The sequence below is a fragment of the Notothenia rossii genome, assembly GCF_949606895.1.
Source record: "Notothenia rossii genome assembly, chromosome: 10".
Lineage (NCBI taxonomy): Eukaryota > Metazoa > Chordata > Actinopteri > Perciformes > Nototheniidae > Notothenia > Notothenia rossii.
In genome coordinates, this window is record NC_136908.1 from 12,633,056 (window position 1) to 12,651,443 (window position 18,388).

General features: G+C 38.4%; 1 protein-coding gene across 2 annotated transcripts; it reads left to right on the top strand.

The window, feature by feature from the left end:
• Positions 1 to 10,172: 10,172 nt before the first annotated feature.
• On the top strand, positions 10,173 to 14,818 carry sla1a (Src like adaptor 1a). Of its 2 annotated transcripts, XM_079656122.1 has the most exons (8): positions 10,173 to 10,330; positions 10,799 to 10,870; positions 11,429 to 11,528; positions 11,718 to 11,804; positions 12,115 to 12,218; positions 13,011 to 13,142; positions 13,526 to 13,655; positions 14,224 to 14,818. In XM_079656122.1, the coding sequence occupies exons 2-8, from the start codon at positions 10,807 to 10,809 to the stop codon at positions 14,420 to 14,422; spliced, it is 816 nt and encodes a 271-aa protein (XP_079512248.1). In that variant the 5' UTR covers positions 10,173 to 10,330; positions 10,799 to 10,806; the 3' UTR covers positions 14,423 to 14,818. The 2 variants fall into 2 exon arrangements, with proteins under 2 accessions (XP_079512248.1, XP_079512249.1); XM_079656123.1 differs by lacking the exon at positions 10,173 to 10,330 and having other exon boundaries at positions 10,576 to 10,870.
• The last annotated feature ends 3,570 nt before the right edge of the window (positions 14,819 to 18,388 follow it).

The window sequence follows — 18,388 nt, forward strand, 5'->3', positions numbered from 1 at the left end:
ATCGGAATATTAAAGAATGCAAGCTTTCGTCCAACGATGTTAAACTTATTTATTTAAAACTAGTTTGTGTCAGCTCTGTGTTTGAAACCCCCCCCCGTATATCATTACAAATCACAATTGTACAGACATTATAACCACAGTATAGAGGTAAGTCAAACATTTTCAAACCTTTATATGAAATTAATTGAAATTGTGAATGTCTTTTCTAGATTATACCCGGGGACTCTGCGAAAAGCTAGATGTATTATTTGCCAACATGATGGTGTTCAAAAGAAAATGTCAGTGTTATTTTACCATAAATGTAACATCGGAGTGAATATAACTTTGGTGCCACGTTAGTTTAAATGAAATTCCTCACCTCATGTCAGCCTTGTTCTGATATTTAAGCCCAGGAACAGACATGCCTCATGTGAATGTCTTGGTACCAGCCTCTACAAACGTGTGTGTGTGTGTGTGTGTGTGTGTGTGTGTGTGTGTGTGTGTGTGTGTGTGTGTGTGTGTGTGTGTGTGTGTGTGTGTGTGTGTGTGTGTGTGTGTGTGTGTGTGTGTGTGTGTGTGTGTGTGTTTGTGTGTGTGTGTGTGTGTGGGACATCACCTGTGTGTCTAAAGACCACATATGCCTTCTGAACTTCTACAAAAGCTGTGGTTCATATCTCACGAATGAAGGGCCAGCTGTAACGGGGCCCCTTGCACTCTGCCTGCTTTGAGCATGTGTGCTGCTTCCTTTACTTGTTTAGCTTTTGGCAGGGGAAAGGTGACATGTAGACAAAGCAAGGACTTACGATGATGTGAGATCCCAACTGCTGTCAACATCACAACTTTAAACAAAAGCTGTCTTGGAGCATCTGTGAGTGGGTCAACAATATGCGGCATAGTGACACATATACATTTCAGCTCAATATGGCTTTGGCTGCAATTCAAACCAAACACTGCCTAAAGTTTTTTTTTAACTTTGTGTAGATTACTTTAAAAAAACACAAACATTTGACTCTTTTAGAATATGTCTTCTTTGTAAATGGCTGATTTGTTTAAGCATTTCTTGATTGCATGAACCGAGACCTTTTCTTAGATTGTTTACCCTGGATAATCTGCTCTGTCTAAAGACCTAGCCTTAGGTTGTGTGATTTCCTAAAGCTTGCCATTTGACGTGCAGACGGGTACACTGCAAAGAGGTCGTCTCCTTTGAGGCTTTGTTAGCAGCTGTTTATCACAACCCCTCTGGTATCTATGCATATCCAAATCACTGACAGGGCTAAATGACTTTGAGGCATTTTCAGGCTTTAATGCCAGATCTTTTACATCGGTAACTAATCCCTTCACTCAACATTCGTGGAATCAGCCCTTGGCAGATTTGCAGGTATTTACCCTCATGCTGATACGACCCATTTGTTGGTTGAAAGTGACACATTTTGAAACGCTGTAAGAATAACATGCACACGGAAAATAGGAAAAACATATTTTGATCAGTTTGAAAGTCCTGGCTGCATTTTCTGCAACTTCTGTTGATATATTTGAAAGGGTAAGGGGAATCTGTGAGCCATCTGAGCTAAACACAATTTCTCAAAGTCAAGTAAAGCCGTAAACAAGATTTAGAGAGAAGCACATCCCTAGAGAATCCGCTGCAGCAAAACCACATTTTAAACGTCTGTCTGTTTTATGCCATCACAACTCTGCTCAAACCTGCAGGGACCAGTTGAAAGTGAGATAGTATGACAAGATATCCTTTTGTGCCTTGGTAAATCTCTAAAGACTTATATAAGAAGGCTGCAGAGCTCCCAGCATCATTCCAGATAGCTTCAGTATTTTTCCTTTGACCTTTCCTGCTTTGTGAAGTTGGTAACGGGAGTGAACGAGGGCCAATTACACACTGGGATGAAAAATAACCTGCACACAGAGAAAGTCTTCCCGGTAGCGTCTGCACTCGACCATGAAATATGCAAAAGCCAGACACTAAGTCAGTATATTGTTCTGACCCGGGGTCAGATTCTTTTCAAGGCATGCGGCTGCTGACAAGTGAAATATGGCCTCAAGTGTTTCCTGTTTTATCAGTACAGATTGTTCCAGTCATGGACTCAGTCGGTGCTGCTGAAAACATGTCACAATTCATTGGTTCCACATTATAAAAGTTAAAAAATCCAAATAATAATAATAATATAATACTCAGTGATAATGATGAGGTTAAAGCTTGATGAGGTTAAAGCTGAGGGACATCACAGCAAATAAAATAAAACCGCTTGCTGACAGCAGAAATGGCTATGTAATCACCATATAATGGACTGTGGCCAGTTCTGGCTTGATGCCTTGAACGTAGATGACAAGGTGAATTCCAAAGTTAAAAACATCAGGCAGGAAAGTCAGGAACGAGGGAAATGACAGGAATCACGTTACACATATTCAGCTGTGCTTCTATTGGTGGAATGAATACGACAACCATATTCTCTCTCACATACAGAAATTAAATATATTTATTATAATTTGTTGAATTAAATGTGTAAAACCAATAGAGCTTCAGTGTTTAAGCGATTAGATGGAATTTATCAATCCAGTTTTTTGTCATCTAATTATTTTATAAAACAGAGAATGACCGCTTAGATTTTGTTATTACCCTTACATTAAGAAAGAGAGGGACAACTGCAATGTTTTTTGAGGTCAACTTAAAGACTGATACTAAAAGCAATCCTATAGCTATCGGTAAATAGAGGCCACTGTGGCCACAAGAGACAATTAAAGATAACAGAAAGGGCTAAACATTAGCTGACATTTGAAACCATTAGCTATTACAGCTCATACAAGACTAAGGTTGCAACCCTCTGAACTGTTGAATTAAACCGGCTTGGCTTTTGTTGCTTATTCATTCAACATTTAATTTGTAAGAGGAGGATTGTCTTGTTAATTATTTCTAAAGTTACATAGGCAAGAAAAGACAACAATTAAATATGCTTTTGGATGTTAAACTGTAAGTACAAACTAAAAAAGGTACATTTATTTCACGCAGAAATGGGCCTTACAGTCAGCTGCTCGGGATCAGAGTCAGCATGTAAATATGTTCTGCCACAAATCAAACACACAATTGGGAGACATTGGGCTTTCCTGCACAGATCAGCATCCATGAAAATATATGTATATTATACCCATTTAGCAAGCCTTGACAACCATGCTTTAACACCTAATGAACAGTGGATTTAGTGCATTTTGGAAATATATTCCCATGGTTCCATTGTGGATTGATTTTCCGGAAAGTAATAAAACAAATGATCTGCCTGGAGGGATAGCAAGAGCTGAAAGATTTCAAACACCAGCCAGTGGAAAATACGTTAAGAGAGTTTTCTTTGTTATGTAACAGTTGCTTGGATTTACTTTTACTGAAAAGGTACTTACAAAGCTGGTGGGGGCCCAGCTAGTGAAATTGTTCAGTGTGCTTTTGTCCCATTTTTACATTTATTGCATTTCCTTTAATAAAAAAATCATTTTAACTGAAGTTAATTAACTGAAAATATAACCAACTGTCAGTGAAATCAGCTATTATTACATTGTAAGGTGTAACACACTGCATGTTTCCAGTGAGCATACACATGCTTACACCAAAAACCAAAGGTCTTTATTAGATTTGACTCTGGGGCTTTTTTAGGGATTTAAATGTCTTAAAAACAGCGGTGTGCCTGTATGTTTGAACGGGGTGGGGGTGGATGTACTTTCACAGGTGCACAGTGAAAACAAGCATCATGAAAATAGCTTGCTGGTGTATAATGACTGGGTAATAGAAGATGACGCAGCAATACACGCCAAACTCCCATCTGGATCGCTGCAGTGAACGAGTGCGTTCGCTGGTGCAGACGCTCATTATGGGCTCGGCAGGGCTGGCTGGCACAGTAACCGATAGTTACCCTGCCCTGGATGTGAAGGCTGGCATTATCCTGGATGTGTGCGTGTGAGCGTGCATGCAGAGGTGGAGGTGGAGGGCGGGGCTGCCACAATACACAGGTGGCCTGCATGAAGTCACTGATAACAGAGCCTGAAGGATGCCCTGACATTAGGAACACTTTCTCTCTTTGCAGAGCACACCTTTGGGGATTTGCACTTGTTAGTTTAATGACACAATTAGTGAAGAGCTGCACCTCCTTCACTAATGTCTGCATGAGGCCAAATCCAACCTGGAATAACCTCAGGAAACCTTACTGACTTTGAGAATTTAAGGGGCTTTCCACAGATTTCACACAACCAAAGTCAGTTTGCTCGTCATGTGGAGTACAAATATGCAAGGGAAAACCCTTGTAAAATGTCTCCTGAATAACTGAAGGGAGCTCTCTTATGAGAAAATAACCCAGGGAGCGAGGGTCTTACACAAATATGAAAATGATTGGCATTATGTGAAATGAAGGACCCGCTGTTAGGGCTGCTCGATTATGGCAAAAATCATAATCTCGATTATTTTGGTCAACAATTGATATCACGATTATTAAAAACAATTATCCATTTACTTTGAAAACATCCATTTATTGGAGAAAAAAATGTGAACGGTATGTTTTTAACAGTTGATTAGCCTGAACTTTAAGTATAATTCAACTGAAAAACCAATTAAATAAAAATGTATTTGAAAAAAAAAAAAAAAAAAGTAATAATAATAATAAAAAGATAATCGTTTTATTTCGATTACGTTGTTTTCGTAATCTTTGCAAGCCATAATCGTAATTGCGATTAAAATATGATTAATTGAGTAGCCCTACCCGCTGCGTATTTATACTTTATGATATCATGATATCTCAGCCTCTACTGTATCGGTCTTGTCTCTTTTAAAAAGACAAGTTAATCTCACGTCCCTGTAACACTGGATTACAGAATGCATTGCTTCCTGTACAACCCTTATGCGTTTAAAGGCAATTTAAATCCAGTGTAGGAATGGCGGACTCCGCCACAAACAATAAAACTGCTATATACTGAGTTAATTACAGACCAAAATACATTAAATGGCCATGGCTGCAAAAAGGAGGACCATAATAGCAACACAAATAGGTTTGATTGTCTGTCAGACCAGCATATACATGAGAAAGAAAAGTGGCATCACATTTTCAGTTTCTATGCCAAGATGGTTCACCCGCAGTTCTTTTCAAGTACCACCACTCAATAAGAGCCATCACAGAACTGGATTCCTTTAATGGTGGTCGCGGTTCACAGTAATGTCAATGATGTCATATTTTCCTCTACACAGCTGGGAAAAAAGCCATTAAGTCAGGTCTCATTATGGCAGCAGTCTGGAATGAATGTTTCACGTCTGGGTTTTCAGGTTTAAAAGTTGTTGTTGTTGATTCACTGAGGAACTTTTGCTTCATGAGGCTAAGCACCAAGGACAACGTTGCTGCTCTGTGCTCTCTCTCCCTCACAAACTCTGCTATAATGATGCAGTTGTTTGCAAGTTTAGGATCAAATTTCTTAATGCAATCTCATCCAATTACGTTAGCGTCCAAAAAGCCCTGCGTAACTGCACTCTAGGATAAATGCTATGTTATTATGGTTAGTTTAAATCACAAAATCAGCAAAAAGCAGAGCTGTTGAAAATCATTTAAGGATTATTTCTGAGGAAATGTTGTGAACGTTGAAAGGAATGTATTAATGGAAATGATAAGCAGGGAGGGCTGATTTCGTGCACAGATGGTTATGAGGATAAGATGCTCCAGATGCCTGAATGACCCACATGCAGTGACCACATCACATTAATGATTACAGACTAACTGGGGGATGATTTTGGACTCTATGTGTATGTAATTGTGGCTCTAAGTTTGTGGCTAGAAAATCTGCAGATACACACACATGCACATATAGCAACGCACCCCCCCCTGAGTCTGTCAATCCTGAGGTTTTGAGTTCAGTTGGGTCAGCCTTGCTTCTGAATTTAGATACTGCTCATTAAAGTGAGTGAACACAGCAACCGCATAAAGACTAACTGCCGGTGTCCGAGCATGTGGAATGTGTATTGTTTTTAGGGAAAGAGGAACTGTGGAAGGATTGATTATAGAAACACTCACCTCCCCTGCTTTCCTTCCACTCCCTGCCAAAGACCCTTAAAGGCATGTGAACACATCTTGATTTGGACTTCTAGAAAAAAAAATATGATGAGGGGGAATTCCTCACAGTTAGCAATTTAGTAATTTTAGACAGAGGGCGTGGAAGTCACTTCTCCTTGAAATGTTCAAACACATCCAGTCTGCTATACAGCAGCCACTGTGGCCAACGCCAAACACAGGCAGAGAGCATCTGTCTTTACGAGATTGTTGCCCTAAAGAAGCGCTTACAAATCATCGACCGTCTTCAAAGTTATGGCTTTGACTTCCCACAACACGTGTTATAAACGGGCAGTGAGACATCAATCATGCATGTCTCTCTCACAATCATCCATACAAGGAGAGTGTCTGACAGCCAAGTATCAGCTTTACTGCCAGCGTGACATCTGGAAACACCTGCTGCACTGCTTTTATGAGCATTTTATGAATAAACACATTTGTTCCGAGTTTATTTTGGTTTTTAACGAGAGGATATGGATTTAGAAAAAAGATAATGTTTTCATTGATATTTAAAGTCAACTTTATTGTCAATCTTTCTATGTGTGTACAGACAGAGATCGAAATACAGATTCCCACAATATATACAAAAACAAACATGTATAAAAATATGTATGAAAATATGTATACACCTATAAATACACAATCAAAGACATGTTATACATATGCACACATTAATACCTACATAAAAGCACAACAATCAATACAAAATAACAGTCACTTCAATATCTTTGAGAATGTACATTAGTGCAAGACCTGTAATAATTATGATGTATGGCAGATACATTTCCTTTCATTTCTTCTCTTTACTTGAACTTGCAGTGGGCTATACGATGTCATTCATGTAATTTGCCAAATAAACACCTGCCTAATCCAATTTTAGACAAACGTTTTCAATTGAGGCAACTAAGATGAATAAGTCTCAATCAGTTACCTTAAGAAATACGTTTTCCATCCTGATGCAACAAAGAGTCCATTGAACTGGTTGGGTTTCACCTGCGTTCTGTCGGCTGGTGACTCATTCAGAGACACATGGCCCTGGCACTGTCCGTGACACAAGCCAGGACCTCAAGAGCAAAACAGAAAATAAAAACTTGTAGTCAAGGAGGAAAATGTGAAGAGTGTGGTAAAAGCCTGGTATGCTTTGTATTTTATCTCAAATAGTTAGAAACCCTATTTACTTTTATTTTTATATCTTTTGCCAATATGCTGAATACGTAATGTTTTATCATGCAATTGTGAAACGTACCTTAATAAATAAAGTCCAAAAATGAAACGCATATCAGTGATTCACCAAATTAGAAAATAGATATATACACATATATAAGAATATGAGCTGTTGACATCACTTTGTGTCTTCTTGAAGAAACAACTACATACCATGGAGGTGAGTGGGACAGTTTGCTTGTCATTTGTTTTATTGTTTCGAAATGCGGCTGAACCAAACCCTTTAGTAAACATTTCCAAACAGATCAGAAAAAGCTTGTCTAAGCTTGTAACACAAAATTGTAAAAAAAATGCAAAGTAGATGGAAACATCTGCCGGTAACATTTCCACCAACAAGCCTAATTACCGTAAATACAATCTACTTTTGAGCTTTCTAAAAATGAATATGAACTGGCCACAGGAAGTGTTGCTCTATTCACTGAGCTTTTTACAACGTCACCACACAAGCTACACGTTGACTATGTGTTTATTTTCATCTAAAGCCGATGAAGACTTCCTTCCTCTTATGCAGCCACAACAGATCTGGCATCTGACACCACCCACCAAGCGACAGCAGCAGCAGCTCTCTTTTCTTTCTTTCTTTCTTTCAGACTTTTTGGTACAGCCTTGAAAAAAGAAACTTCCAAATCCTGTGTACTTTCTCTATAGAATACACTATCTGTCTCTTAGAACTGACTTTATTCTTCCTAATACACCCACACCCACACACCCACACACTTCACACGCACACAGCAGGAAGAACTCAACAAAATGCCAGAATGACGGCCATATGAAATAGGTTTACACGATACCCCCTTTTAACTCCGTTTAACAAAGATAAGTATCCTTTAACAATGAGGCTGATCTCATGCTCTGCCTCTTTTTTCCCTTTTATTGCATTACTGTCCTGCCTTCTGAAAGGAAAGGTGGCAGGAGAAAGAGGCCTAATCGTTTGAAGGTGACCAATCCAGATTTTAATATGGAAAACACATGAGCTAATGTCTTGAGAGTAGTATGGCATGAAAGAGGAATATTCTTATGTAGCCAGGAATTTGAGGCTTAAGATATACTCAATAAATCCTTATATAAGTGTTACATTAAAACGCTTATTGCCTTCAGCCGAAAGGGTAACTATGATATAAAACATATTTGTGGATCTGAGATGAGAACTCAATGGGAATGTTTGGTGTCAGGATGAACATCTTAATAGGTATGAATGAGTTATGATGAAACAACGTAGAGTGAGACAGGGAGTTAAAAAGTCTGGATGAAACTTCAGACAGTTTTTTATCATGTATAGCCACAAAGATAATTACCCCTGAACATTTCTGAAGTCAGACGCGGTTTGTCAGATCAATGTCCTGCCATGAAACACCATCTGCATACCATAAATTCCCTGACACTCAGAACATGAACATTTACAGACAAACATTTTTCATAAAATTGTGAACAACTGTCTCAGAAGATGTGAAACTGATCGTTTTGGGTTCCCTAATTTGAAGCTTCTCCAGCGGCATTCTGGGATACTTTCAGACCTCAGATAAACACCACAGCTAAAGATAAGACATTTGTAGTTTCCTCTATCGAGATGGGTTCATGAGAGTTGGCATATGTTCTTCTATTTTTGTTTCAAACATAATTTTTAAGTTTATATGTATGAAGACACATTAGCCCATTTATTGCATACTAGTACATTTACTTATTCTCTGCTTTATAATAAATATAATGGCATTTCTATTCAGATAACTACATGCACGATGTCACATAAAATCTCAGGCTGCTCTACCAAGCATGAAAACTGGCAAATGCTGACTTCCTCTGGGCCAAAGACTAAATATACATTTCCAGTATGTGCAAAACATATGTCTGTCATAAGACTCAAAATAAATAGTTTTATATTTGATCTTGTATTTGTTTCTGGGGGCTATTAAGAAAGAGGAATGCACTTTTGAATGCTTAAGCACAGCCACTAAATACAGGAGTTAAGGGCGGAGAGGTCTCTGAATTACTAACTAAACTAATGTACTGCAGTAACAATAGACTATTTTCATTTCGGATTAATCCGACATTTCTTTTTTTATTTATTTATTGATTGCATTTGTTGAGAGAGTTAGATAGGAATAATGCTCTCACGTTGTACCATGAATGCAAAACTACAGATAGAAAACAGTTAGCTTAGCACAAAGCCTGGAGACAAGGGAAAACAGTAGGTGGTAGGTCCCAGTAGGAAGTCTTTATCGCCCAGTAAACATTGTCTGCCTTGAGCCAGACAAGAAAGTGCATAGAACATCTTAAATACAATTAAAATAATATTTTACACTTTTTTGTAAGGATTTAATTAACGAGATATAATGTGTTATAATTAACACATTTTGCTACAAGATGAATCTCATTTCTGTTGGACAAAGCCCCCCAAAGAGAGTATTTATGCCAAGCCAAAGGTGACTGACTGTCCAAAACTAAAGATACTCAATCGAAACCAACATCAAACAAAGAAGAGCCTTATTTGCAAATGGAGAAGCTGGAACAAGGTAATGCTTGATAAAAAAACTCAAATGAATCAAACATTGATACATTTTCGGCCCCTCTACTAGTTTGATTAATCATTTCAGCTTTAATGTATATTAAAATATTTCTATGCTACACATAAAAACATAATTAGTCAGTAAACACTAATAGCTCATTGGACTGTATTAAAGCATTCATAAAATAAGCTTGATCTCTTCTGGAACATCAGTAACATTACCAGCGTTTGTACATATGTTAACACGTTCAGCATACATTAAAGCGTTCGGTTGCCATAAATAACTACATATAAATGGGTGTTATGTGCACCCTCACTTTCAGGAGTGAGTGTGTCGAAAACACTTGTGCGGGCGTTCTTCCTCATTTCATTACAGGAAGTGAGTTTGCAGTCAGATGCTGTCGCCACACTCTGTGACAGGTCATTGCTTTAAGCTGTTGTGAACATGATACTTCTTTAGTAGCGGTCTCGGCTGCTGCCACCATGGGTCATTATCTCTTTAAACACACTTGATGCCATCACAGCAGGCCAGCTACAACTCCCACAGGTAGGTGTCTACAATTTATACCGCCAGCCGCGTTCAAAGCTTTCCATCTCGGCAGGTTGTTGACATTTCAAATTATTTCTCCATACTGGCCAAGACTGTGATGCAACCTAAGGGTATGGTCACAGGCCGGATCTGTTGAAATGCCTCATGGTGTAATTGATGAAATATGGATTGCATTTTAAAACAAGCGGACATGATTTTGCAATATGTGAATTCAATATCACTATTCATTGGTGTACACAGGGCTGGGTTTACCAATGGAAAATTCTGACTGATAGCATCTAGCCCCAGCTTCCCTATTCTGAGCATGTTGTTTGAGATAGGTCAATGGTCAGCTTGTAGGAAGTAAAAGCTGTGTGGAGTGGCAGCAGTAGAGAGAGGTTTAGTTTAATAACAGAAATACAGACACATGAGTGGAAAATTAGTTTGTAGGTTCACAGTCGTTCTGTCCTTGTGCCTTGACTCCAGGCTGGAGGATGGGGAATATAATGCGAGGTGAGAGTGCCAAGGAGACGATCAACACAGACAGCTCTTTAAAAGGTAAGAACGCTTAAAAATGATTTTAAATAACATAATTTGATTTGTATTAGAAACTGTTGTGGAAACGTTTTTCGCTGTGCCTACTCCAGTTTAGGGTAGCAATTAAGGGCATTTTAAATTAATCTGCCTATCATTTCTTTTGTTTAATCAATACATGTTTTGGCCTATAAAAATGTCATAAATTACAAGTTTTTTTAATGTTCGTTTTGAACATTTAAACCTCCAAGAAATTCAGTTTAAATTGATATCAAACAGAAAAAAGCAGAACATCTACTTTTTTGATTAATTCAACAAAAATATACTTTAAAAAAATATATATAACAATTCTTAAAATAGTTGCCGCTACATGAGTTATCCACTTTCTTCGAATGGACAACCTGATTGTATCGGAGATGTCATGATCTTAAGCTAAACTCAATGACTTAAACAAGAGGAATTTCCAAGGTGTAGTCCCACACATCTCTGGACTTTTCTAAATCATGATGTCTTTGTATTTCCATTAGTAAATGTCAGCTGTACTCTGTTTGTAGAAAAAGCTGTAACTATTGTTCTCGGCAGGTCCGGAGGAGGACATGGTGGTGGTGCTTCAGGACTACCCGTCGTCGGACATCAGCGAGCCGATCTACAGGATGGGGGAGAAGCTCAGACTCATAGCCCAGTACGTTCATGCATTAGCTTTCTTCACTTAAAACCATTTCAGTGTCTTCTGTCCCAGGCGTTAACTTGGTAGACGGAAGATCTCAAATCAAAATGAGGAAATACGGTGGAATTGTTTACTTGATGCAGGATAGAGAAGTGTTCACACTAAAGGTCAATGTTTGATTCCTCTTTGCTTCTTCATGGTCAGGGAGGCTTACTGGTGGAGAGTACGCTCGATCCAAACACAAAAGGAGAACTACATACCCAACAGCCATGTCGCAAAAGTGTACCATAGGTAAGTAAAACCATATTGAAACCATCCACCAATATCGGCATCACTGATCTGTTTCAACATAACATCAAGAATATCAAATGCATCTTTTTCCACTACAACAATCTGAAGGAAGTTGTGGGAGATGTTATTAACACAAAATATTCATCACATTAGTGTTGTACGTGTAGATTTGATGTTTTTTTGTGTTGTGTATGATAATGTTAATATATAATACAATGAAGGGATTGATTCAGTTTAAAAGCATAAAAGTCTAAAATGCAATGAGTATTTAATGTGATCGCTAACACATGACTTTTTTTTGTCCGGTCAGTTGGCTGTTTGAGGGGGTGGAGAGGCAGAAGGCCGAAGAGCTGCTCAGTTTACCCGGGAACAGAGTGGGCTCCTTCCTGGTGAGGGAGAGCGCCAGGGAGAGAGGTGAGTGCTTTCTGTACAATGTTTAAGAGTTTCTGCATCGGAAATATTAAGACTGTTTACAAGTAAGCAAGTACTCTTTCAGATGTTAGGAGAAGTGAAAGGGTTTTTAGTAAAGTTTCACCTGATGACTTTAAATAAAAGGAACTGAGGATTAGGGATGGAGCTATTGAAAGTTAACTTTTGACTTAATTAAAAAAATTAATAAAATGTATGTTAGAATTTACAGAAAATCCGTTTGGGGCATCAAGATGGTATACGGCCATTTGCTTCAACTAAATGTTTTCTGTATGTAGAGGCACATTTCTAAAAAGAAGCTGAAGGAAAATACATTTTATGAAATACACTTATTCACTTTCTTGCCGAGCATTAGATAGATAATGCCAAAAAAACGCAGTCAAAACAGCCAATAAATAATTTGGCACCTAACGAAGACAAAGAAATAGATACTTTTTCACTTTTTTTTTCTTACTGATTAAAAAAATATTGCGTTATTATCATGGTTATCATACTTAAACTTGTGGCGATAAGCAGTTTTATTTTTTTTTTGCTAACAGATATTTGTTTAAGGAAACAAAATCTCCCCAAAAAATTCTGTGCGGGCACAGTATCTGAAACTTTTCTTTACCAATGATACAAAAATACCTATTTCGAGAGGAAATGTACTACGGAACAGGATTGACATTCACTTCTCCTTTTACATTGTCCCAACCTTTTTTAGTATCGATTAAGAGTGGATCAATTGTTGTTGATGTTTTTGGTTTCTTGTTGAAATGTGTGTTTCTACATCCTCAGGTCTGTACTCGCTCTCAGTGAAGCACAGGAGTGTAAAGCACTATCGTATCTTAAGACTGGACAACAGCTGGTACTACATCTCCCCTCGCCTCACTTTCCAGTGCCTAGAAGATATGATCAACCACTACTGTGGTGAGTGTATGCACACACACTGAGATACGTAACTATGCGCAGACAAGTATGTCTAAAATCAAACAAAAAGGAAATAAGCATCATGATAAGAACACACGCACATAAACATCATCAAATGCGATTAAGCACTGAAAATAGTACATGTTCTTAATATAAAACTGTTGCTCGTCAGTGGTCGACTTTCAGTATATATATCCTGCTTTTACAGAATATCTTTGTAACAAAACAGGAAATGAGATACAATATGCATGCTAGATAAGGACGACTGTTGAGTTTGGTTTGAATGTTTGCCTGAGCGTGAAAGCAGTAAATGCAAATCATTTATTCTGTTTGTTTGTTATCCTGTGAGAAAGATTTAACTTCCCCTATTGATGCCTTTTCAGACGCTTCAGATGGCCTCTGCTGTGCTTTAACCTCCCCCTGTCAGTCGAGCACGACCCCCCCGCCTGACGCAGCCCCTGGAGCTCCACCTGTAGTGATGAGACGCAACTTTGACTGGAAGAAAATAGACAGGTACAACTGAGGCTTGGTGATATTTACCAGCTTTAATCGGGCAGATGCTTTGTCCAATGGTGGCTTATTTTGTGTCACCATATAACTGTTTTTATAAGGTGACACTGTAAATGCAGTATAAAACAGTTTTTTACTGCATTTCTAAATAGCAATGGTCAAATGTAAGACTGAATAATCTGCACATTACTTTTTCAAATAACCAATTAATGGTTTCACCAATGAAATGTTGGAAAACTGTGAAAATCAGTCCCAAAATGGCTAATAATGAAATAGCTTGTTTTATCTGACCCACTGTCTGAAAATATTGAATGTACTATCTTCGAACTACAGCCATTTCTCATGACAAATGTCTGAAACAATTCAAATAAATTAAATAAATGTCTTTAAATTGACAAATTATTTATTCAACTTCTTGTTATTGAATTTAGATTCAAGCAAATCTGTGGTTGATCGATTCAAATAAAGTAATGACTTGAAATCAAGATGTGGATAAACATCACTGAAAGAGAAAATAAAAGCATTAAGATTCTTAGTTTTCATTATTATTTCTGTAATTTCCTCTCTACAGCAAGCAGCTGGTGAGCACAGAGAGCTGCAGCGACAACATGGTGAGCTATGGAGTCAGGAACAGCATCGCTGCCTACCTGTCCTTTTCTGGGAATCAAAACCCTGCACAGATGAGAGCCGCCAGCAGGAGGAAAAAGAGTAAATCCATGTATGCTCTCCCTGAGAACGGCCACGGAACCATTGACTATGAGGACTTCTAGAGACAGCAGCGGGGTTCAAAGAATGAAATACCTTCAGGTTGAAGGCAGTAGAGGGCATCCTTCTCAGCAGCATCCTAAACCTTGAAGTGTGCTATAGCTTCTAATGTGAGCACTTGAAGTACTTTAACAATAACGCAAATTGCATGAGCGCTTACACTTTGACTCAACTAATAAGATGGAACTTTATGGAGTTGAACTGGACGATGGTGCAATTGAACTGCGTTGTGTATTATGGACGAGTCATGATCACAAACAGCCGGCATTAGGAGAGCGAAGAACAATGTTATGGGTATTGTTTGGGAATTATATTATTCCTATTTGTGTGTGTATATGAGTATTTGTGGCTTTCAAACTATTCCAAGTGTTCTTAATAAATGTGATATGGTTAAAAAGCAATCTTTTGGACCCATAGATATCTCTTTTTGTTGCCACCACATATTTTCATCTTATTATGTTGATTTTAAAAATGGCCTAGCAAATAGTTGCTTTTTTGCTAATCAAGCAGACATGGAGCAACATTCACAATCATTTGGAGTTATGTTTATGTCCCCCTTGATAAGTCTGATGTTAATTCTCCTTTTATCTCGGTTTTGGTCTGTGGCCCTTTGGTTGCTAAATGCTCCACTCTGCTCACCAGCTAGTCGCTAAATTGGTTTATCAAAGCTTGGGAACTGCTGAGTTTGTCACTACAAGCATACACTTTCACATTAAACAAAGTCATTTGATCCATCCTAAATATACTGTAGAAGGATTAAGATAGAACCTTAAGTCTAACATATTCTGTGTGGAGGAAGTAGAAGAAATAACCATTTAGAAAATGATAAAACTTCCCTGATTGGTTCTCAAATGATTCACAAGAAGAACAAACAAAAGCACATTGGTAAAGGTTACTGCATAAATTACATTTCAATTCGATTCAGGTACTTGGGCGGATGTGGTGCTGCAAGATCTATGAATCTAATTCGATGGTCACTATTTTTTTATTCTGTCCATGTGTCACTAATTATCTTGGGATGCATTTGGAACTCATTAGTCATTTAAATTTGATCCAGTGATGAACATAACAATAAGCTCAGACAGTCGCTTTTTGAAATGTCCCTACCTAGACTGCCAACATATTTGTTCAACTTCCTCTGTCCAGCTGTGTCTTTTCTTCACAGTAAGATAGTCTCCATATTTGCACATGGTCAACATATGATAGGCTATTAATTATTTAATTAAATGATAAATAAAAGTGTATCTTTAATAAAGGAATACAAACATTGAACAGACTTATTTGTGCCAGAAAAACGTTTTACCAAGCTGCACTCACCCCCTTTCGTATTCGTGCTTTAGCAACTTCCTCTTATGTTTTGAAGAGTTTGACCTGAACATTTTTAACCACTAACCCAAAACAGCAACCTGTGAGATATGTGAAAAAAGATTTGTGGGTCTTGCATGTGTTGTTATGTTTAGCTCTCTGCTTCTTGCTGGTGCCTCTGAGTCAGAAGAGAATGATAAATGCGTCTGAGAACGTCAGCAGAAGCAGAGCGGATCTGGTTAGTCAGTGAAGAAATGTCCAGAAAGCAACATGGGGGTCAGGATCCACACTAATCACACACGTTTGTTAAATCAAACCATCTAGTAACTCAAATACATTCACACAGTATGGAGGGCTTTAAACTGGTTTGAACAGCGTGTGACATTAGTCCGTTAAAACGTTTTTGGCTGCTGTGTAATTTCAAAGATTTATAAAAAACCTATGCTGTCTAAGACATATCCTCATCCTCCTTATACATCCTGAAAGTTGGCAACTCTGCCAATCAAAGTAAACTGAGTGTGACTAGTTAAGACGCGCTGAGCACTTTCATCTCAGTTAAAAAGCAGGATCAAATACTTGTTTCCCGGTTTAAGGTCTCGTAAAATACCTGCAAGTAACATATTGGGATTCTGTGTCTGTGTGTGTGTGTGTGTGTTTAGTGGAACAATCAGTGATGCAGACACACACACATCTGGTAGCCTACTGCTGCACCATACAGAGACTTCTGTCCAGTCAGCATTACTCAGTCCTCCAGGTGACGTGTAACTAGGACTCTGTAACTGCTCTGGGTGATTTTCCTGTTGTTCAATGTCTATTCATTGACAGTTCTAGTCAGAAAGTGCAACCGATCTGGGGTGAAGCAAAGTTTGAGAGTTCATTTCTGAATCAGAATGAAGGCAAACGTGTGGGAAAAATGTTTTCATCAAAGGCTGCTTATACATTCAAAATAAACTCCCTTTGACTGATCTAGTCATCCATATTCACATCCCTGAACGTTCAACAAAAAACAACAACTCTTCCTTGAAATCACGTGAGCATTTAATGTAAATACCCATGCAGATAAGAAAGACAATACTCCGTCACCCCGCCAATCACCACATATCTGTGGGTTTACATGTTGGGGGGGAAAAAAAGGCTCTCGATGGGATGAAGAGCGGAAGAACTACAGCTCAAATTTAACAGAACCAGACAGAACGCATGTTGTTTTACGAAGAAAAAACCCTGAGAGGTCTTCATGGTGAGACAAAAGGAATTCCAACGTTGAGTCCCTTGTTCTCAATGTTTGATGTTACAGTGGATATAAGTACCAAAGAAAGCACTCAAACAATAAAGTTTTAGGTTTTTTTCCATGAACAAAAACAAGAGGAGGAAGGAGAGTGGAGGGCTGTTCATCTCTTAGTCTCAGGAGAAAGGAGTGGGATAAGTAAAGGAAATTAAGAGATGGAGGGAGATTCCTCTTCCTCGAGTCTGTTTTCTGTTAATTATGCTCTTATAATCTCACTCCGTCCTCCCTTCCACCCCGAGGCCCAGCTGTCCAAACCTCTGACTTCATCACTTCTGCACTCGATGCACGCTTCAAAATATCCAGATAAATGTTTGCTTTGTTCCATCACAAACACATTCTGTCCTTGGCCCTCTTGTTAATTAAAACTGCTGTTTTCATTCTCCATGCGGTTGCTTTCAACACATGAAACAGTCTTATTTTGTACGGGAAGATCCTCTAGGGTTTTCAGGGTGACTATTATCAACGTTAGTTTTCACTAGTTATTCTCTTGAACTCGATTTTCAGGAATGGTATATTTAGTTTGAGCGTTTCCTGTCAGAAAACCTCACCAAATGAGCTATAAGGTTCATTTGGTGTGAGAACTTGACATTTCACTCTAATTTAAAATCTGACCACTTCCTTCAGGAAATAGAAATAAGTTGAAGTCTTGTCATGAACTATCTCACTCTATAGCCCATAAATGGACAAAGAGATGAACACGAAGTTTGACTGAGAAACAAATAAACAGTCCTCTAGTGCAAAACAGTTTCACACTGATGGTTAAACTACCCTCAGAACATTAACTCTAGACGGCGTTTGACAATTTTCACCAAAGTTGTGAAATAACCTCTCCTTCCGAGCACTGTCAACACTGAGTGTTCACTTCAGTTACAGCCCATGAGAACACCTCCTTTAATGAAGAAACAAGGGCTTCAGCCAACACACACAACCATTTCCAAGGCTGTCCAGAGAGCTGGAGGAAAACAAACAAAACCCAAACTCTACAAAGGAAAAAAAGCCCCAAATGTCCACATATTTGCCGCGGAATGGAGTGTTCTTATGTGACCCGAGGAATCTCCCTACTCTCATTCCTTTACCATTTCTGGTACATGATTCTGCAAAATGAGTCGGTGGTGTTCATGCTCATAAAAGGGCTTTAGAGGAAACATAGTGACAATCGCTACAAAACAAGTATGCAATGTACTTTGTGTGCTTTCATTGACATGTTACATGTTTGTGCAAATATCTTTGTGATTTCTGCATGAGCAAACGTTTCTGGTGACCGCTGTTTTATTTGTCGGACATGATTAATCGTGTACTGTTGAAGTTGAAGGGTGGATATTTGGATCAAAGAAACAATCTGCTGCTACGATTCAAACAAACAAAAGAGGTGGAGAATTCG

Bases quoted from the DNA above. Each gene is read 5' to 3' on its own strand.
- sla1a (XM_079656122.1), top strand. From the start codon at position 10,807: ATGGGGAATATAATGCGAGGTGAGAGTGCCAAGGAGACGATCAACACA. The intron at 13,143-13,525 runs GTGAGTGTATGC...ATGCCTTTTCAG, and splicing joins TATGATCAACCACTACTGTG to ACGCTTCAGATGGCCTCTGC. The intron at 13,656-14,223 runs GTACAACTGAGG...TCCTCTCTACAG, and splicing joins GACTGGAAGAAAATAGACAG to CAAGCAGCTGGTGAGCACAG.